The sequence below is a fragment of the Gasterosteus aculeatus genome, chromosome 21 (assembly GCF_964276395.1).
Source record: "Gasterosteus aculeatus chromosome 21, fGasAcu3.hap1.1, whole genome shotgun sequence".
In the NCBI taxonomy this organism is placed as follows: Eukaryota; Metazoa; Chordata; class Actinopteri; order Perciformes; family Gasterosteidae; genus Gasterosteus; species Gasterosteus aculeatus.
Genome location: NC_135708.1, coordinates 2,982,537 through 3,004,244, shown reverse-complemented (window position 1 = coordinate 3,004,244; position 21,708 = coordinate 2,982,537). Strand labels below are relative to the sequence as shown.

At 44.6% G+C, this 21,708-nt stretch overlaps 1 protein-coding gene, 1 long non-coding RNA gene and 1 pseudogene across 3 annotated transcripts in view; 2 read left to right on the top strand and 1 right to left on the bottom strand.

Annotated features, from left to right (window-relative positions):
- Positions 1-21,708, top strand: part of LOC120814248 (dual specificity calcium/calmodulin-dependent 3',5'-cyclic nucleotide phosphodiesterase 1A-like) — a 609,273-nt pseudogene that overhangs the window by 413,082 nt on the left and 174,483 nt on the right. Inside the window, exon 6 of the transcript XR_013454338.1 lies at positions 9,225-9,255. The product of XR_013454338.1 is annotated as a dual specificity calcium/calmodulin-dependent 3',5'-cyclic nucleotide phosphodiesterase 1A-like (transcript). The remainder of the gene's footprint in view (positions 1-9,224; positions 9,256-21,708) is intronic.
- LOC144390409 (uncharacterized) lies at positions 4,320-7,129 on the top strand. Its single transcript, XR_013454447.1, has 2 exons — positions 4,320-5,089; positions 6,054-7,129. It is a non-coding gene; the product is annotated as an uncharacterized LOC144390409 (long non-coding RNA).
- LOC144390332 (uncharacterized) overlaps positions 15,842-21,708 on the bottom strand; it is a 243,100-nt gene continuing 237,233 nt past the window's right edge. The window contains exons 11-12 of the mRNA XM_078096839.1: positions 17,430-17,441; positions 15,842-17,084 (exon numbers count right to left, since the gene is read on the bottom strand). Coding sequence (XP_077952965.1) covers positions 16,489-17,084; positions 17,430-17,441 — 608 coding nt within the window. The 3' untranslated portion in view covers positions 15,842-16,488. The remainder of the gene's footprint in view (positions 17,085-17,429; positions 17,442-21,708) is intronic.

The window sequence follows — 21,708 nt, the reverse complement described above, 5'->3', positions numbered from 1 at the left end:
TCCATTACATCACATGTCAATTAGCTGACGCTAATAAGCCGCTTTACAACTTGCTGTAGATAAGAACCATTATAAGTCCAATGTAAGTGCTACAGTTAGTGTGTTAGTGGAGGTAGAGTCTGAAGAGGTGTGTCTTTAGTCTGAAGATGTGAAGGTTCTCTGTGGTCCTGATGTCTTCAGAGACCTCCTTCCACCATTTAGGAGCAGGACAGCAAAGAGTGGAGATCTAGTGGAGTGTTTTGCTCTCAGTGAGGAGGAACAAGCAGTTTATCACATGCGGAGAGTGCGGGTCGGGATGTCGGGTTGGACCAGGTCCTGGATGTAAGCTGGACCCCATCCATTCACAGCACGGTACGTGAGCACCATGTTTAGAGGACTTAGGAAGGTTAAAGAGCAGTGGAGCTGCTGCATTGTGGATGAGCTGCAGAGGTGGAATGGTGGTAGCAGGAGACCTGCAGGAGAGAGTTACAGTAGTCCAGGAGGAGACGACAAGAGCCTGAATCAGTACCTGCGGTGCCTCCTGAGTGAATCGGCAATTGAAAACGACGTACTCTAAATGAGTAAAAGTCATCATTTTCCTGCATATTAAACTTTACTCATAAAATATAATTAAAAACTACTCAGTGATTCACAGCCAATTTTATTGAAGCAAATTTAAGTAACATGTAATTAATAAATAAACAACATTTATTAAATTCAGCTCAATGTAATTCAAAACTGTACTTAGTCTTTTTTATTATTATTATTGACGGTTACTATTCTTTATTTAGTAGATATTAATTAACAGCAGTGCCAGTTTTAACAGTGCTATGGTCGATCACTGCTACGGTTGGTTGCTGATGAACTCAATAAAGTGGAACATCCTGAGTTATTACGGCAGAGAAACGATTCAGTCACAGAAATACAACTTCCTGTTCCAAGAACTTCAGAAATCAATACTCATCACTGCTCTATAGGCAGGAGGATGAGAATTAAGTTAGTGCTTGAAAACATCTGTAAAATGTGATTAATCAGAAATGGGCTTGTTGGTCTCATTGGAGACGAGTTACACAAAGTACTTGGAGACAATGTCCGGGTTCGCTTCACCTACACACAGCACAGCTGTAGCTAAGGTGACTCACACAACTCAGTCTGCAGACTTTGGTCTGCTGCAACGCGAAGTCCACACCAGGAAGTGCATGTGCTTTTACTGGATTTGAAGTAGTACTTCAACCACAATGCATGTTCACCTGATCCTCCTCATCCAAACTTTATTCTTTGAGGTGAGAGGCAGTGAAAGTCAAGTCAAGCAGAGGTGCCTTTGACATCTCGAGGTCCTCAAGGGTTTTACTGTCAGATACCGAGCATCACACGGAGTATAAGGAAAAACAACGAGGGAAATACACTTTACCGACTACAGCAATAGTGGAGGAATCCAAACTATAGGAAGTGAGCATTCAGCAATGAGCAGACTGGGCTGGATTGGTTCTCCCTCTCAAAACGCCAAGAGAATATTGTAATGTGACCTAATTCTAATGCAGGATAACAGTTAAACTACCAACTGACCTTGTGACTCTTTGTCTTGTAGCTCTGGTTTTGCTGAAGCATCAACCAGAAGAGAAAAGGGGCGTGCCTAGAGGAAGCAGGTGAGGAGGCGTGGCCGTTCATCCTGCTCCATTCCTACACAGCTGATCCACATTCCATGATCCACCCCTGCAGTATTTAGAGCCGGGCTGTTCACCTCTCCAGTGGCACCTTGTTAATACTCCTACGTGGTAACGTGGCTCAGTAGCTCTGCTCGTGTTGTCCAGCAAACTCCTCTTCTGTAGTTCCATAGATATGTATATAAAGGCTAGATGTCTCGTCCGCGTTGCCGGCCAACGCAGTCGAACCTCCACACGTGGCGGCCATCAAATTTGCTCTTTGCTACGACTACTACTAGTACTACTACTACAACTAGTACTACTACAACTAGTACTACTACTACAGCAACACTGACTTTGACTGTATCAAACCGACAAGCCCGAACCCTGTTTCCAGCCCATTGAATCAAATCGAATCGGTCACGTGACACAGGACCGAAGCTTCGGACGTCACTGATCACGTGATCAGCAGCGAACGAACCGAGCACCGATACGTTTGCTTCGCCTGCACTGGTTCATATTTCGACACAAGCTTCGAAGCAGGAGGGTCGGAGGTAACAGCACTAGTACAGGGCTCATCCTTACTTCTCACTGCTCCACCACGTGAAGCCCAGAGTCACAGAGCTCTCACAGCAGCCAGACAGCAGTGGGCTTCAGGACGGATCCAGCGTCCGTCCGCCACATCCGCCCTGGAGTCCACTCGCCCTTCTCAATAGACCTTCTAGTGTGGAAGCAAACGTCATCCGTCGCAGCCCGAGTACTGGTCCAGTTCTGCAGTCCGTGTAACCCCCCTGCAGCTGTCGCTTAGAGACAGTGCAGAATATACACAATAAAGGGGAATATTCCATGAGGAGACTCAGACTGGTAAATAGTTCAATCGTCTGACAAGAAACGTCCACCCGAATTACGCTTAACACGACAGGTTTATTTAGAACACAATTAGACGACCAACACTGCAACAAATGGCCGATTCCACACATCAAACGTGTCCAAGCAGCTAATATGTAATAATAATATATCATATAAAAAACTTAAAGAGCTGTCTCAGAAGTTCAATTGGAAAAAAAATATCTAAAAGGGGTTTTGTCCTAAAATGTCCACCCCTGTTTTCTTACGACTGCTTTGACACAAAAATGTCAAATAACACAGTTAGTGAAACTTGACACTCAAGGAGCAAAACACAAGCCCAGACCTGCACAACTATAAGCACATTCTCAGACTCACACTATTTGCAAAATACTACACAGTGTTTCCCTGTGTCCCGTATCCCTCAACACACTTTTCTACATTAGACACAGACATTTTAGATTATGTCACTTAATTGCCTTTTTTAGACACTGCCTTAAAAAACGCCACAAATGTGAACACACCGATCAAACTCGGGCGTCAGGTGGGCTTAATGGTAAACATACTTTAGGATATTAGAAACAAATTGACGGTCCGGTTCATGAAATGAATAAAATGCATATAGTGTACACCAGAATACAGCCATGATTCTGAAACTGTGTAATCAATAAAGTAATGACAATATTGTAAAACCACTGTAATTCTGCAACTGTAATAGAATAATACCAATGCAGTTATGATTGTATTTGATTTAATGTAATCAACTGGAATGCATGCATGTAATACTTGCACAACAACTGATATTGACTAAGGGTCATTCAAAATCTGAGTTACATTGAACTCACCAGTGATAATCAAAAGTTATTTTCATGGTCTTAGTTGGGGGTCTGTCTTGTCTTGATTTAAGAGTTAGGTAAAGCGCACAGCAGGATGTGCCAAGCAGGCAGACACGAGTCCGACAGGATGGGGAGTCAGTTCATGTCCTGGCTGAGGAATGTAAGGTCTGCGGGTCAACTAGAAGATTTACCAGCCAAAGGGGGGTTAGGGACACACTAACACTATTCAACATACACACTCTGTTTACGATGTTTACGTTAAGTCAGGAGTCTGGACATTGGATGTGACCGGATCTTAGATGCGGGAGGTGGAAGGTCCTCCTCTACGCCAGTTTAGGGCCAATAGAAATATTTCCTTCTCTGTCTTTCAAGGGTTATAAAACATGATGTTCTTGCTGATGTTAGTTAGTTGTTCTTCCGGCCTGTGTGCTGCCTGAACTGCTCCTGCCTTTGCAAACGCAGCGCTGATACTTGACCTGTGATCTGACAAATAAATTTCCCAGAACCAGAGAAGTCGTTTCGTCTGAATTTTTGATAACCCCGACCAGGCTCCAAATCTTGAACACGTATTCTTACACCAGAAGACTCCCAGAGGTGTGGACACTGACTTTCACACCTTTAAGCATTGTTATAAATACCTGTAGGAACCATTGTTCTGGAGTTCGCTGGTGGAGGCGACAGACGGGCACTAGGGATGGTCAAAGGACTGACCTGGGGCCTGTTGGTTGCTGAGACCAGCGGCTCCTCAGCTGAGATGTTTTTTTACCACAACGCCATCTCCTTTATTAAATACATTTGATTTAACCTTTTAAACAGCGATGACCTCTGTCCGTCCGGCGTTTCTTCATTTTTGAACACAACAACACTCAGACTGGTAAACAGTTCAATCGTCTGACAAGAAACGTCCACCCGAATAACGCTTAACACGACAGGTTTATTTAGAACACAATTAGACGACCAATACTGCAACAAATGGCCGATTCCACACATCAAACGTGTCCAAGCAGCTTGTAGGGGCCATTATGTGTTGTTGTTGGCAAAGTATATTTTGTTTGTTAGACTGTATTTATATTGACACTTTGGACACTAGGTGGCGGTGATTAGGTGCACCTGGGTGTACATAAGGGACGTAGGTGACAGGAAGCGAGGGACAGGTAGGGGAGCACCAGACAGTTCTCACCAGACCACGAAGACAGACCACCATCAATAGGAGCACGTTCAACCGGTATGTTCATCTGTTTATACAATTGCCTGCAATAAATTACAGTCTAACAAACAAAATATACTTTGCCAACAACAACACATAATGGCCCCTAATATAAAAAGCTCAAAGATCTCAGTCTCAGAAGTTCAATTGGAAAAAAAATATCTAAAAGTCTAAAATTTTGTCCTATTGTCCTAAAATGTTCACCCCTGTTTTCTTACCACTGCTTGGACACAAAAATGTCAAATAACACAGTTAGTGAAACCTGACACTCAAGGAGCAAAACACAAGCCCAGACCTGCACAACTATAAGCACATTCTCAGACTCACACTATTTGCAAAATACTACACAGTGTTTCCGTGTGTCCCGTATCCCTCAACACACTTTTCTACATTAGACACAGACATTTTAGATTAGGTCACTTAATTGCCTTTTTTAGACACTGCCTTAAAAAACGCCACAAATGTGAACACACTGATCAAACTCGGGCGACATTGAGAGGCTGGACAGAGAGTTCAGCTCAACCTCAGCCGATAAACTGTCCAACATCAGTAATACGGACATTTCGCCAAGAGCACAGGTGAGAATCACTTTTCTCTACTGTCTACAGTGCAGTAAAATGCAGCCTATAGGCACTACATCAGTATTGTTTGTACCCATTGTACAATGTCCGCCTGTCGTTGTTCAACAAACGCGGCGCCCTCTTGTGGTATTAAAGTCAATATACCGCATTGTCCGCACTCCAAGGAGCACTTAAAAGGCTTTAATTTCCTCACACAACGACAGTGCCTTATAATCCGGAGCGCCTTATATATATGGATCAATGGATTAATGGGTTGATCAATACTGGTTGTACACGGCGCTCAAGGCGCTCTGCCAAACACGCCAAAGCTCGTCTACGACGGCGAGATGCTGAGCGGCGCTCAAGCGCGTGAGATATGGAGCTGCTTTCAGGGCGCGTCGGAGAAACAAAGCTGTCGTTCTCGCCGAGCACTTTATGAGATTAAAGAGCGAGAGACGGCGCCCTTTTCTCTACAGTAGCTGAACCATCTTAACGGGGAAATAAGTTATTCTAAAAGCAGCCGGAGATTTAAGGCGTGGATGGGGAGGGGGGCGGCGGGAGCGGACGCACCTCACGGCATCGATCGGACCCTGAATGCACCGTCTCCACCTGTCAGAAAGAACAACAGCGAGCGCGTAGAAAACTCCTTCGAGCGCGAGCAGAGATTCTTTTTTCACGTTTCGCAAGCGAGCAAATATCTCGCGGATGTTTCATTTTGGTTAAATTCTTAAGGTCAATTAATCATTATGTTTTGATCAGAGTTGTGATTAAAGGTTTGAGTGGGACGCAAAAGATTTTCAGATTTCAAATTGGGCCGCGGCATTCTTCAGTTTGGGAACCGCTGTACTACAGTATTGACTGTATATGTAAAGTGCAAAGGCACTTCACACTAAACCTCCATGTACATTGATACATCAACAGGCCTATACGCATTACAGAGGCCTACTGTAAACTACAATGTGCTGTGTTCTGTTTTTTTCAGTTTTGCAAATGGGTGCTGATGCAATCCGGCATGAATTCATACTCTTAGATGAGGCTGAGTTTAACCTGACAAAGGTTAGAAGAAGAGGGAGAAACCTCATCGGTCACATGGCATTGTCACACCAGAAGACCAGATAGAGGCAGAGCAGATGAGATACGTTGTCATCGGGGACCATGTATCTTTTCACCAATCTGCTCTGGTCCAAAACTAGTTTCAACAGCACCCATCATTTTCAGTTCCGTACCTTCCACCATACTCTCCCTTCCTTAACCCCATTGAGGAGTTTCTCTCTGCATGGTGGTGGAAGGTTTACGATCTCCAGCCCCATGTCAGGATACCCCTCATTCAAGCCATGGAGGAGGCGTGCAACCAGACTGATGCAGGGTCAGTGCAAGGATGGATTCGCCATTCAAGAAGATTCTTCCCTCGCTGTCTGGCGAGAGAGAACGTAGCCTGCGATGTGGACGAAGAGAGACGGCCCGATCCAGCTAGGCGAAGAGATGATGCCTAGGAATGATTTTTTCTGTATTTCATTTGCTGTATTACATTACATTACATTTAGCAGACGCTTTTATCCATAGCGACTTACATTACACTTTAAACCCATGGCTTTTTCACATTTTTGCCTGGGGAGCAATTAGGGGTTAGGTGTCTTGCTCAGGGACACTTCGACATGGAACATGGGGCAGCCTGGAATCGTACCACCAACCTTGTGCTTCCCAGCAGGACATTGGATACAACAACAACCAGTGGCAGCTGGTAGATAAAGGGCCACCTTGAGCGAGGAAAAAAAAAAGTATTTATTCATTATTTTTTATTATATATCAAAATACATTTTACAAATAGTATTTGTGTTTTTGAAACGTAAATTATGTACCCTGTAATATTTGTAAATGACAGTTTTGATTACTAAGACTTCTTGAAACTACACCCTTTTTCTCAAAACCTCATCTTCAAGCACTATTTACAAAACCTCTGAATCCTCTTGCAAAATCAAACTTGCCTGAAAACCTTTTTACCTTAAACAAAGTGATCAAAATAATACACTATCGAGCAGTCAGTAAACTATTCACCAATAAATAGTTACGTTGAAGTGAAGGTTTGGACCCCAAAGCAGACAGTGGTTTGTAGTAGGGTATACGAACAGTTTATTGGCTGGCTGGTGGATCCTGGCAACGGGGAGGATGAAGAGCCGAGCGAGGGGGCACACGAGAGTTCTGAGTGAAGGAAGCAACAAGGTTAGTGTACATCCAAAAAGACAACGAGGTCGAGTATCCTGCTAATCCCTTGCTACCGTAGCGGACGGAATAATCTGGCGTCGAAGTGATGAGACGCCCAGGCTTATATGGAGGAGGATGATTAGAAGGATTGGATGCCGGTGTGCCTTGTCCTGTGGCGAGGATAGGGTGAAAAAGGGGAATGCAACTAAATAAAGAAAAACCAACAACTCCACCCGGAATTTCACCCCGAGAAATAACCTGGACAGTACAAGGCCCACAGGTAAGTTTACTCTTATTAGGCAGGAGACGCAGTTCACGGTTTTAGAACAAGTACAACTTTATTTTAAATACTTTTAAAATCAGTCCAGTTTAATTCAAATCAAAAGAAAATCCATTAGAACAATTTGAGGGCTGGAGCTGGGTGGGCGGACAACGCTAGGTGTAGAGGCGGTGGGGGGAACCCACCAAATCAAGAAAACAAACTCAAAACAACTCAAAACCCCTCGACGTAGTGAGGAACCCACTTCCCAGGACACCGTAAACTAATGGGTAGGACACCACCACCCGGCCACCAGCACCACCAGTCTCCAGCAACTAAAAAAAAGACAAAAACAATTGACAAAATTACAATAAAATATCATCCAGCTAACAATACAAAAGGGACACGGCCCTTGTTAAAACACAGACGTGATGAGGGTTTAAAAAGGAACTGATCTGGCGCCCGGTATGAAGCGGGGATGCCAGGCGTGGCGACCGATATTCAGCACGCCAAGCTGCAGACAGACCGCACGCAGTCCTACACAGCGCAGTGTGGTAGGACAACGCTTCCGGGGGGGGGGGGGTAAAGGCTGTCAGGAGAACGCCACGGAGATTAAGCTTCCGTGGAGGTGGAGCTTCAGCGGAGAAGAGTGCTTGGACGCACAAAACAGCAGCGACCCCACCCTGCTGATCAACACAACTCCTGTTCTAGGACACTGGCATTTACAGAGCTGCCAAAAAACCTTCAAAAAACCTTGGAGTGAGATCTTGTCGGGGGTGACCAAAATTTTGTTGACCATTCATTTGGCGTAGTACCCATGTTGTACGCTGCATTCTGGTGGTTTGTGGGGCCCAAAGTGGTTGATCGGGGCGGCCTACTGGAGATGGACAACATTGGTTACATTCTGTGAAGCAGACACAGCTGATGGTCCACCCCCAGGACATGTTGGTTTAAGTAGATGTTATTTCATGCATTCCAGTAGATTTGGGTGGTATGCCTGAACTTATTCTGATTCATGTTCATCTGCTCATGACTTGAGGGGCCTTCTAGACTTGATAGCCACGCAGTTCTCCCAAGGGATACAATGCTCCTCTAGGGTGGACTTAATTATGGCAAAGATCTCGCTTGCTGTTCCACATACCTTCCCACTTGTTGTACACATGCCCAAACATTGGTCGACAACTTTGCCTCCCATGAAGACCCAGACAGTGAGCGGGTTCATCTTTTGCGCTCCTATAATGACGAGTTAGAATTATACAAATGTACATGTTTGATGTTTACACAAAGCAAATGTTTTGTAGGAGATACATAGTTTGGGATATACCCGTGTCATTTGACCCAACCGTAACAAAGGGTGTATGCGCCGTTTTTGACCCCCTCACAAGCTCTTGGGGGAAATAAGGCGCCAGAGCTTCATTAAATATGCAGGATGATTTAGTCCTGGCACACCTGTAGTCCCGTCTTAGAATCTCCAAAACAATCTTTAAGGAGAGGCCCCAGGTGGTCTGCAAAGGCTAGAGGAACATCATGGACCACCAACCCAGCTGTCATTTGGATCTCAGCCCTTCTAGTCTGTAAGAAAATAAAAATGATTAATCTTCCCAAAAGACCATAGTTTATTTCAAATAGACACCTGTCATAATAAGGCACAGGTAAAAAAAACTCATTCAGCAACTGAGATCTCAAATTAAGAAAGTTGGACTGAAATACAAACCACAAATTAGTCAAAACTATCAACCATGAATTTACCGTATTCAACTGGGACACAAAACTCTTGACTGAACCTCGACAGGAATATTCCACACATCATACCTTGACCTCTTGTGCAGACATCCCTCCAACATTGTATATTGTGGCTGTGGACTGAAGAGCTTGTTGCTTTTCTTGGAGGCCTTTAGTTTGTATGTGGCGCACTACATCGGTCGCACCCTGGTGGCAACATGAGTTCTCAATACTCCCTCTTGTAATAAAGGGACATGTGGAGGTCCACTCACTTTAAAGAGGGTTCTATATGTTGCTGCTCCAGCCAGAGCCTCTTCTGGCCCGGTTGGATTGGGGGAGTCTCCTCTGTCCCTCTGGGTCTTCTTCCATCTGCACTGTTGGTCAGTTTGTCCTGTGTGTTGCTACTCTGTCTTCTGCCCTGTTGTTTCTATAATTTGTACTGACAGTGTGTCTGTCTGTCTGTCTTTTCTGACTTTGCTGGTACTTTAAATATTATAACAGACTTCCTTTTTGTCCTGGGCCTGGCAAAGGTCTTTTACGAGACATATTTACTCCCTTAAAGAATTTAAATGGTTTTTAATAACTACTCTCATTTACAAAAACATGCCTAATTCTATTCTATTCTATTTATGTTAAAATGTCTTGAGGGTCTTTTTCTTTGGCCTGTAAATAAAAAAGATAAATGCGACGTGAGCAACCTTAATAAACAACGCTGTGATGTTTTGAGCATGCAGTAAACCAAGAGGTTAACACGGTGCTCTCCTGCTGCTGGTTGACAGCAGAGTTTACATTCACCACTCAAAATCACACACAAACACAACTAATCATTTCTTTCCAGGTTTAAGGAGAGTGAGTACTTAATTGAACCACATGTCATTAACGTAGCTTAGTCTTTGCTCCTCCTGAGTTTCTCCCGTTGTGTCTGTTTGAAAACCTTCTGTTGCTAACTTGGGGACTCTTTGGGGTAAACAGGATGTCTATGCAGCGTATAGGGTTACAGACGTGCTCCTTAGCGCCATCTATCGTCGGGGAGTTTGAAAAGGAACGAACGCGCTTCGGCCCAAAATCACAATTCTTTTTTTGCCGTGAGAAATTGGTTGTGTGGCGTGAGTGCGTGTGTCTTCCGACGAAAGCGTGAGAGTTGGTAGCTCTGCATTTACCAAGCAAATACTCCACGGGAGCCCAGAGCTCAGAGCTCAGAGCTCAGAGCAGCACGCGTCCCGTCACCCGGAAATGACGCACCTCACAGAATAGAGGGCAAGAGGAGGAGCTGGTGGAGGCGTGCCACTTTTAAGCCGGCCCACCTAATTGCAGCCACCTGGCGTTAATTGCCAAAAGGGTGGCACCTCCATAGTGCTACACAACCACCAGCCAGCCACACACAAACACACAGGAGGACACCGAAGGGAAAGGGGAGAACACATACAAACAAAACACAATCACCACAGAAAGCCCCGTGTTCAAAGCCATACAATGTGTTTATAGTACATTATACAGCCTACAATGCACTGTAGGCCTACTACAGTATACAATACTACAGTAAAAGGGACACAAATCAAAGGAGTCAACATGTCATCAATGTGCTTCTTCTGCTCTTTGGGCTCAGTCAGGCCAGAGCACTTTGTCGCCATCACAAGCAATATTTTCTCTCCTTAGGCAACAGGGAAAGAAGCCTCTTGTGTGATGGATCCAGCCCTGACATGATTCCTCATCACCACAGGCTGATTCCATGGATTGCAGCCGATCTACTCTGGTGCAGGGTTGTCTATCATACACTGTCCATCTCCATGAGGAGAAAAACTATTATGGAGGGAGGTACAAGGTCATAAACTGACCGTGGATGTTAAACCGTTCCCTTACCTGAGCAGCTCGGTGGAAACTGACATTGTCCAACACCAGCACATGGGTGGGAATGGGATTCTCGTTTAGCTCTTGAACTTGCTGCTCAAATAAAATGTCTTGTATTGGGCAGAGATCGTAGAAGATGCTGGGTGTTATATGGCCCGAGTGTAACATGGTGATGTAGAACACCATGGTTGCCGATAGCAGCACAGATTGTCACATTGCCACCTCGTTGACCAGGGACTTCAACAAGGGCCCGCTGTCCAACCACGTTTCTTACTCTCCTTCTCCTCTGTGAGATTGAAGCCTGCTTCATCAACAAATGGGGTCTGTCCAAGGATTCCAAGTCAAACATCGTCTGTTAGGAATACAATCAAATGTGTGTAGAATTCAGCAAGTTGTACAGAGACTCTATATTGTAAAGTTCCATTAGGCCTACTGTATCCACTTCTGATTCACATGCATTGTATGTACTGAAGAGTACATAGTATGTGGTACTGTAGACAATCTGGATTACAGTAAACGTGTCTGATTGTACACTTACTTGCACATACTGAGCTCGCAGTTCTTTCAGTTGCGCTCAAAAGGTACTTTGTGTACTTATTTCATTCGCAGCCTGTTACGATGGAGGACACGGCCTATTGTCTCTCTCTCTCTTACACCAAGCTGCTTCTATTTCTGAATTCATTTGTTTCCTCCAAAACAATTAGTTAACAGCATAAAGTAAACGTCGCGATGGGAAAAGACTGCAGTTGAAATAATACAAAACCTGTTGAGAATGGAATCCTGCTTATAAGTGCACTAAGAAACTAAATTAATGAATTCATGAACGATATCAGGTAATGTTGGTGACCACTGCCTAGATGTGGTGAATAAATCTATAACACCAACTATCTTTGTCATTGTAGTGTTTAAATGCACAGTCAACCTGCTCCCTCCAATATTGCATGTGGCTAAGAGGGGCTTTGAACAGGTGAACAGTGAGGCCCCCACAGGGCCGAACTGCAGCCTGTGTGCACGACTGAGGGACCATATGTGCTCAAAATGGGATGATTGAATGGACCCCTACTGGGTTTTATGTGTTTTAAGGACGTGTTGGAAGATGATTGACAGTGACTCGGTTTCCATCCACTTGTTACTGCACCTAAAATTCAAATCAAGCTGTGAAGAAATCTTCCACATGTATGTTTCTATCCCTCCAGTACCGGCATGCAATTATTTGCAGTAGGTCCTTTGAGATGAGCCATTTGAATCCACCACAATTTGAGATGACATGAGCAGAGCACAAACCTCAGTGGATGTTGAAGTCACATGATCAGTTCCTTTGACTCTCCAGCTCAGCCAAGCGTTATTTCTGAGTCCATATCATTTTCTCTCGGGTCCTTTCCATGCGTGTGTGTCGCAGGTGGATGGAAACACGCTTTGTGTCTTTGGTTGAGTAGCATTTAGCATTTAGCTCGCCCTCTGAATTGGCCCCAATGACACACTCTAAAACTATAAACCGTGTGTGAGAAATGGACGTGGTTGTCGTGGCGTGTTTGTGGTTTTCTTCTTCTTCTTGACTTCTTTAGGTCTCAGTACAACACACCGTCCTCCAAGTGTCACATGAGAGCTTGGAAAACAGAACTTGTGCTCCTGAAAAGGCACGTGTCCTCTGGTTGGTATCCAGTGTCTGCTACAGGTGTTTGTTGCAGGACAGATGGGTCCCAGTGTGAGAGAAGAACATGGTGTAAAACAGCAGGAGGCCCAAAGAACAACACTGAGACAACACAGGAGAACCTTTTCTACAAATGTCTCCAGCAGGATCCTTCCTTTGATCCATCTCCACGTCCTCTCCTCAGCGCCCCACTCTTTCATTTTAAAGCAGGCTGCTTTTCTAAATACACACAGTGGGGATCTGCAGGTAGTGAACCCAAGTTCTTCCAAACCACAAGTGCAGCACAGCAACCACATCCAGCATCCCCGCTGGCTGCAGCACCACACAGCGTTCCTCCTGCACACATGTTGGTGGGATTGCTCAACGCCTTTGGTGGCTTCACAGAACAAAGAGGACTAAACATTTATTCCTCACATGTATTTCTGACTGACGCCTGAGAACATCCTTTGGTCCTTGTGGTGCATTAGAAGATGTACGGTCCGTCAGGATATTACTGTGTGATGGTAGTCAAATTGAGTCCAATACCTTTTCAAAAGATCCGTGTTGTTCCACGTTGAAGCTTGTTTACTGTCATTTACACCGTTCTTTAGATGATGCTGTGATTTCACAACTTGTATTTGTCACAGATGACAGTTTGAAGGGTGAGTGAAATGTTCTGTCCTTAAACCGTGTGACGATATGCACTTAACATGTTGACGCACATCACCTATAACTGATGCTAGAGGGGTAAGAAGTGGCTCCATCGTACTTTCTGTCTGTATTCCATTCATTTCATCAAGCTCAGAATGACAAAGTACATCCTGTACACATGCGACATCCTATTGGCCAGACAGAACTATGCGTCCTGTAGCAAAAACAGGTCCACTCCATCTTCTAACATTGTCTCCATCCTCTCCAACTGGTTCAGTCGTTGAACAGTCATTTCAGACTACACACTTAAGGAACAGCAGAGCTTGAAAATGCCAAAACACACAGAGACACTGAGGCAGACAACTCGCTGACCCATAATCACAGGCCCTATACTGTATATTTAGCCTTCTCTTTGTGCTGATGGACAGTCCCTGGTGGACAGACCAATGGCGCGCTGACATGAAGTCCAGAACAGGCCACTAAACACATACATGTCACACGCGTCATACACGTCATACATGCAGCAGCAGCAAATCAAACAACAACCAACGTAACGCACAAGTGTCCAAACTCTGTGTTAGCCAGATAACTTTGCTACTGACGAGCCTGAGATGTTATTTTGTGCTGGATACATGCGTACAGTTTATATAACATCTAGGTCTTCACAGCAGCACATACAGTGAAGTAAAGGATGGCAAAGCCTTACCTTCCTCTGTCAGCCCGCAGCAGCAACCATGAGGGAGAGTGAGGAGGGTGAAGTCCTGCCTCTGGTTGGCAGTGGGAGGGGTGGGAGGCTCCAGCCAAGCATTACAAGTGGTGGAGGGGACGCCACTGAGAGTAGCACCTCATGTGGACGCACACGTCCAATGTGTGGGCGGAGCACAGCGTCGAAATGCAAAAGGCTTTTAACAACACACAGGAATAGTAGTCACATGGTCAAGCAGCACTGCAGGAGTTTAACTAACGCGGCGACACCCGACAGAGCATCTGTCGCACACGTTGGACCTCTGACACACTCCAGGATGAAGCCTTGACTGAAACACCAGCGTTTGCAGTGACAGGTGAGATGGTCCTGCCTGCACGTAGAACACGCTTCAACTAAATGAAACTTCTCTGCATCGTCTAACCAGCAGAAAGGATGTTCACAGCTCCATATTGTCTTCTATTGTTTGTATCTTCTGCTGAGGGACTTCATTCAGGCAATGAACTGTCATGAGTCTGGTCACCATCCTGGTAAATTGGGAGAATTATGGAGGCGTTATTTTACAAATGTCTTCTTGACAAACTAATCTCAAGAGAAGACACAAAATGATGAAGGTGTCCTACCAGCAAGAGTCGTGTGTTTCTTATGTGTGAGATATGTTCTTCGTACAGCACTTGCTCCTCCAGATGTTCTCGTTCCATCATTGGTCTCAATGACGTGTGAGCACAGGGACAAGGCGCCCCCTGCTGGAGCTGATCAGCGAGTCAGTGTGAGCTCTGTAAGTACGATCAACACGAGCCAACCGCACATAAGGGATGAGGAGGAGATACAGGACACAGTGGTTTGCACCTGCAGGTGGAACATCTCCTTGCTTTTGGCTCTTTTGTCAGTGTGTCGGTTCCTCTTTCAGCTACTCATTTGATCTCATGGAATACTTTGACGTTTGGATGGTGCCATGCAATTGGGAATATATTTCCCAGGGGGGTCCTGTCCTATGGAGGACCAAAAATGACTTAAGTATAATTAAATGGATGCATAAATAAGTACAGGAGTATTGTAGTGTAATATTTTATTGACTAAGTGTCTCTTACGTCTCCTTTAATCATGCATGACAATGCTGTCCCCCCTTTTAATGTGGAGGTGACCAGTAGGAGCTGATCCAGCACCCCCACACCTCCCCCAAGGACAGAGATGTTTGTCACCTTAGACTATATAACTTGAAGACTTGTACGTGTCAACTCGGCAAGCGTTTAATGAACGTCATGTTCAATGATTTTACCGGTGTTGAGTGAAACGTTTTCTAACAATGGTGGAGCAAATTCATTAAAGTTCTTGCACATTCGTCACTTGTGCCTGGTATCAAAATGAAGAGGAAAGTTGGTTGATTCTTTCAACTTTTAGAGGACGCAAGCAGAAAGTCCCCCGTAGGACAGACCGTCCCATCTCAGAGGCCGCTCGGTTCAGCCTACGCAGTTGTTGGACGACCAGACCAGGTAGACCAGAAGACTGCTGAAGGCTGCAGGCTACAAGGATGCAGCCTTTGAGACACATGCAGGTTAATAAAGCAACTTATTCATTACTCATTTCTTTATTTACTCACTAACGTTTCACCACCAATGTTTCCTCTGTGCTATTGACACAGCAATAGGGCTGTAGAATAAATACAGATATTATGGAGGAAATAGTACAAAAGTCAATAGTACAGCATCTTTAAAAAGGATCAGAGTATTTCATGTCAAAAGAAATAATACAGCGTGTTGAAAGCATCTTTATTTGATGGCCTGTTTAAACATGTACAGTTGTTTCCAATAAAAGTCATTTATTAACATTAGAGCCAAACAATTCTATTTCTGTTAAAGTAACACATGGAGTAAATGTTGTAAATGACATTATAGTGAATAAAAACACAAGTAACGCAGATTCAATATTTCCTTGAGAGGTTTGCTGAACCATTAAAAAGCTTCTTGTTCAAAACAAACCTGATTATGTGAAATTAGATTTGATTTCACTCAACAGATTTAGAAAGATTTGAAGTTAAAATGGGCTCAGAAAGAATTACACATTCATATTTTCCTTCTTCAGCTTGTTTTTATTATTGCTGATGAAGCGCACACACACATAAGGACACTTTTGTCTCATATGGGGGGACAGATGAAAGAGCGTCTTATAAAATGTCTTCTTGAACACATAAAGATGAAGATTAAAGCCTAATTAGGAGCCAATATCTAAATGATCATCTATTGATTGAAGGAGCACAGCAGCATTAAGCTGAGCTCTTTCACACTTCCATCTGAGTCCCAGAGAGCTGTGGACCCCCCAGAGTCCAGACCAGCTAAGGTACCCCTCACCTGCTCCACCTGCATCTACACCCACATGAACCACCATCAGCTGTACAGACTGAACTATGTGGTGAGCAGAGAGGAAGGTTCTCCACCAGGAGGAGACTCTCCCTCCTGACGAGGACACAGAGACACTGAGGAACCAGAACCAGACCAGAACCTGAACCCAGGATAAAGAGGTTCAGTGAATGTGGTGCTGAAGGTGTGGAGGTGGATCAGTGTGTCAGAGGAGACTCTGTAGAAGGACAGAGAGCCAGCAGGACAGTCCACATACACTGCTACTCTACCAGAGGAGGAGGAGGAGGAGGAGGAGGTGATGAATGTTTCTGTCTCATCGTGAAGGACAGAGTAACCTCCACCAGAGCATCTCAGGCTCCAGGACTGATTATTGGATCCAAACCAACAGTCATTACTGTTTCCTTTCCTCCTGATTCCTCTGTAACTCACTGATACATAAACTCCTCCTCTCCACTCAACCTCCCAGTAACAGCGACCAGTCAGACCAGTTCTACACAGCAGCTGATTATAGAAGTCAAATCTGTCTGGATGATCAGGATATGATTGATCCTCCTCCTTCACACGTGTCACCTTCCTGTTGTTGTCAGACAGTTTGAGGTGTTTGTTTACTGTGTTTGTGTCGATTGTGAGTTCACAGGAATCTGATGAGAGAACAAGACACAATACAGCTGCAGTTATTAATCATGTGTTCATCTACTGACACGTTGATGATGACGTCACAGAGGTGAATGAGTGATGTCACAGTGTGAAGATCACAGGTTGAATCTTCATGAATCAAAGCACACTTACACTTCCTCAGACCTGGTCTCAACCATCGGACTCCATCAGGCTCCACCCTGAAAGGAGGAGGGGGGTCAGAGCAGCATGGAGACATGGACATTACATCACTCTCACACACAGCTTTGTCCTTCATGTCCACATGGAGCACCTCTTCTTCTTCTACCACTACTTACAGACGACCACAGACTGTCAGTCAGGCGTCACACAGCGACGAGGTGCTGGAATATATTCATGAAGAAGATGAATGGATAACAAATAAGAAATGGACCTGTCACTGTACTTTCACCAGATGTGAATTCAAACGGGAGAAATGACATCATGCTACAGATCAAGCTTCATGGGACGTGTGCAAAGGAACATTCACATTAAACTGTTTCATAAAGATAAAGCAGATACAGACCATTCAGTATTCACACAATGTGCATGTTTCCATGTTGTCCCCATTTGTGGACAATGTCTCTCCCTGTGGTTCGCTGGAGTCCCAAAACTTTACAAATTGCTTTGTCACCTTTTCCACACTGATGGATCTCAATGACTTTGTTCCTCATTTGTTCCTGAATGTCTTTGGATCGCAGCCTGATGTCTCGCTTGTGAGGATCTTGTGGTCTACTTCACTTTGTCAGGCAGCTCCTATTTAAGTGATTTCTAGATTGAGAACGGCTGTGGCTGGAGAAATGGAACTGGGCTTTCCAAAGATGTGATGAACCTCACTTCATTTATGTTTTCATCACTTTTTCACACAGGGCCATTTAGGTTTGGATTCTTTTCTCCCCTTAATGATAAAAACTGCATTTTGTGTTTACTTGCGTTATCTGTGTCTAATATTTACATTAGTTTGATGATGTGAAACATTCAAGTGTGACATGCAGGCGTGAAAACGGGTCACGGGTGAAAAAGGTGAGAAGGATGTTTCCCCTCTAGGGGTTTTCAGTAGGTTTTGTCCCAGGGACCAACATTCTGAATAGAAAGTCACTGGCCTGTAACCGCCCCCCCACATATTCCGCCTGTAGCACTTGTCAGTGGAATCTCTTCCATATTCTTCTGGATATTCAGTGACTGAATCTCTTCAGCTGGACGCATCGGTCTTAATGTGCCGGTAATGATGGTAAATGATGCTTGTAGCTGGTTGTCATCTACGCTCCACTACGGTTACATAAAGGTGGCGTTTGTGTTTTCACAACGTTTTATCTCAGAATTTAGACTTTCTATCCCCTTTCTTCAGTGCGGAAATGGGCTTCTATAGTTGTGTGAATGCATCACTCCAGCCAATCCAAAGACGGGGTTTGTAACCAATCAGGTGTAGAGACCATGGTGACTGGCTCCGCCCCCTTACTGTCAGAAAGAACAACAGCGAGCGCGTAGAAAACTCCTTCGAGCGCGAGCAGAGATTCTCCTCGCGAGCAACGAAGGTCACGTTCAAAAGTCCGTCTCACGAGAGATATTTATTTATTTATTTATTCATTTATTTATTTATTCATTTGCTCGCGGATGTTTGATTTACGCGCATCAACCTGATTTGCGCTCTGGAATTTTGACAGTGATTTGCTGCCATACCCCCCCCCAGAAAAAAGGTGAGGGATTTTCATGCCTGAACATGAAAGAAATGAGGAATCAGGAAGGCAGCAAACACTTTATCACACAACTGTAACACATAAAAGCAGAAGCCATTTTCCAGTGAGGCTGAATGAGGCGAGTCGGAGGACGTCCACGTTGTCCCATTGATCAGGTGGACTGCAGTGTCTCCCCGTTGTACTACTTCATGGGGGGGCACCCCTGTTATAATGATGGAAACACTGAACTGGCTTCGGTCGCTTATCAAAACATCGGCCAAATAAGCCGTTTTTCAGACTTATGAGCAAATACAGAATCCCTTTGTGTTCATTTCTAAAGCCGCATAAAGACACACGTGACTTTATTTAGGGCGCTGCGCTACTTGCAAGTCGCTGTGTTGTGGCAGATTCTCCATAAAGGTAGAAAACAACAAACTCATGGTCATGAAGGTCCTCATGTAACGTTACATGGAATCTGCATGAGGAGGAGGAGGAGGGTCCATGTCGCTAAATACCAACTGAGATCTGAGATTTGCAATGAAACGGTTGCAGTGATGAAAGAGTCCAATGTACGACGACACTACGAAACCAAGCATCCGACCTTCACGTCCTACACTGCTGCTGAGCGAGAGGACAAAGTCCAGCACATGGCAGCTAACCTGCAGGCTCAACAACAGTACTTTTACCCTGCTAACAACACACAAAAAACCGCTACAATAGCTAGCTATGAGGTAGCTCAACTCATAGCGCGCCGCGGGAAAGCTTTCTCAGACGGTGACTTGGTTAAACAGTGCCTCATTAAAGTCGCTGGAATAATGTGCCCGGAAAAGATGCAGGAATTCAACAACGTGAGCATGTCCACAAACACAATTGTGCGTTGAATGGAAGACTTGTCAGCTAACATACAGAATCAAGTGTCACATAAAGCTTGTGCTTTTGACTTTTACTCCATTGCCTGTGATGAAAGATGCAACAGACGCCGCACAACTGTTCATTTCTTTGCGAGGAGTTGACGATAACTTTTGCATTACAGAGGAGCTGCTTGATCTTCGGAGTCTAAAGGGCACAACAACGGGTGAGGACATTTTTGAAGCTGCGTCAGGTTCAATTGACAAGATGGAACTTAAATGGGACGAGCTGCGTGGAGTTGCAACGGACGGGGCTCCCGCTATGACAGGCGAGCCCAAAGGAATGGCATCTATGGTGTGCGCCAAGGTGCCAGAGAGTGGAGGCGAGGCTGTAAAATTGCACTGTATCATCCACCAAGAAGCTCTCTGTGCCAAGACAGTCCAGCTTGGCGATGTGATGACCACAGTTGTGAAAACTGTCAACATAATTCGAGCACGAGGGCTCTACCACAGAGAATTAGGCTCCTATCTGATGTCGATGCTGAATACGGGGACGTACTCTATCATTGTGACGTGCGCTGGCTTAGTCGCGGCTCCGTGCTGAAGCGGTTTTATTCCCTTACTGCCTTTCTAGTTGATCTTACTGGTCATCTGAACTCACTGAACAAGAGCCTACAAGGCAAAGACCAGCTTGTACCACAACTTTCTGTGCGAAGCTTCGTCTTTTTGAGACACAACTACGCAACTTCAACCTTGCGCACTTTCCTACGCTGTCCGAAATCAAACGTGCTCATCCAAAGGCCGACCTCTCTGCTAAAAAGGAGAAATACGTTTCTGTTTAAATGTTTAAATAAAGCCTTCCCTCTTTATACAGGGCTGTGAAGGGGGTCCCCATCCTGACGAAGAAGCAATCTGAGGATGAGCTGCCAACCCTTTTTGTAAAAAAAATGAAAACCCATTAATGGAGAGATGTGATTTATGCAGTTATTTTCTTTAAGATCATTAAATTATCAAGCATAATTTACCTACATTTGATTGATTTTATTTGAAAATAGATAAATGAAAACCCAAACGTAGAAAGATGTGATGTAAGCAGTTTTTTCTGTAAGTATAATAAATTATCAAGCATAATTGACCTACATTTGATTGATTGATTTGTATTACTGTTAATACACTAGAGGTGATATACCTTAACTTTAGTGAGCTCAACCTTTCGCATATTTTTCTGTCTGTGGCCCTCAGTGAAAAAAGTTTGGCCCCCCCTGCTTGAATACGTGGAACACTTCCTGCATTTCGCTCTCGCTCGCCCCTCGCGTCCAGTAGTCGTATTACACTGTTTAACGTTCCCGTCTTCCTCGGTGGTTTGATTTAACGGTCTCACTTCCGCCCCGCTGCTCTCGCTCGCCCCCTAGTGTGATAACCGGCACTCCGCTTGTTGTTGCGCGCAACCGCACCGCCGTTCCTTCCCTGCACCCCCCTCGTCCCCCCCTCTCTCTATCTCACCCCCCTCTGTGCTCACACACACACACACACACACACACACACACACACACACACACACTCTGGTTTTGATTGCTTGTTTAGTGAGTAGGTTTAAAATAAGTGTTATGGGGATTGTTGGTTGCAGTTATAGGTGATCTTGATCGGTGTTCCTGTGAGTTAATAAACCCTGTTATACTTTAAAGAACCGTTTTCCTGTGTTTACTTGTGCATTTATATGGTGGTGACCGTTGACATACATCGCCAGTGCTCAAACTTAACTCCTTCCAACATCTTCACTCTCAAGGAGTGAATATCAATTATGAGACTTGATTTATAGTATTGGTTATTGGTCCCTGTTAGCTCAGGGTGGTGCCCCGTTATTTATTCATTCTGAGAAGTATCTTAGTGATTATTAATAATTCTATTAATGTCCATAAGTTAGTTCCTCATTTGCTAGTAACCTAATACGACCCCCTAGCCGCTCCCAACACTTCTCATCCAACCACAATCACATTTACTCCATCCGGATGGCAACATTTATCTGGATAGGGTTTTTTTGGTATGTTCTGTTCATTTCTACGATATAGTTGATACTAATTCCAGGT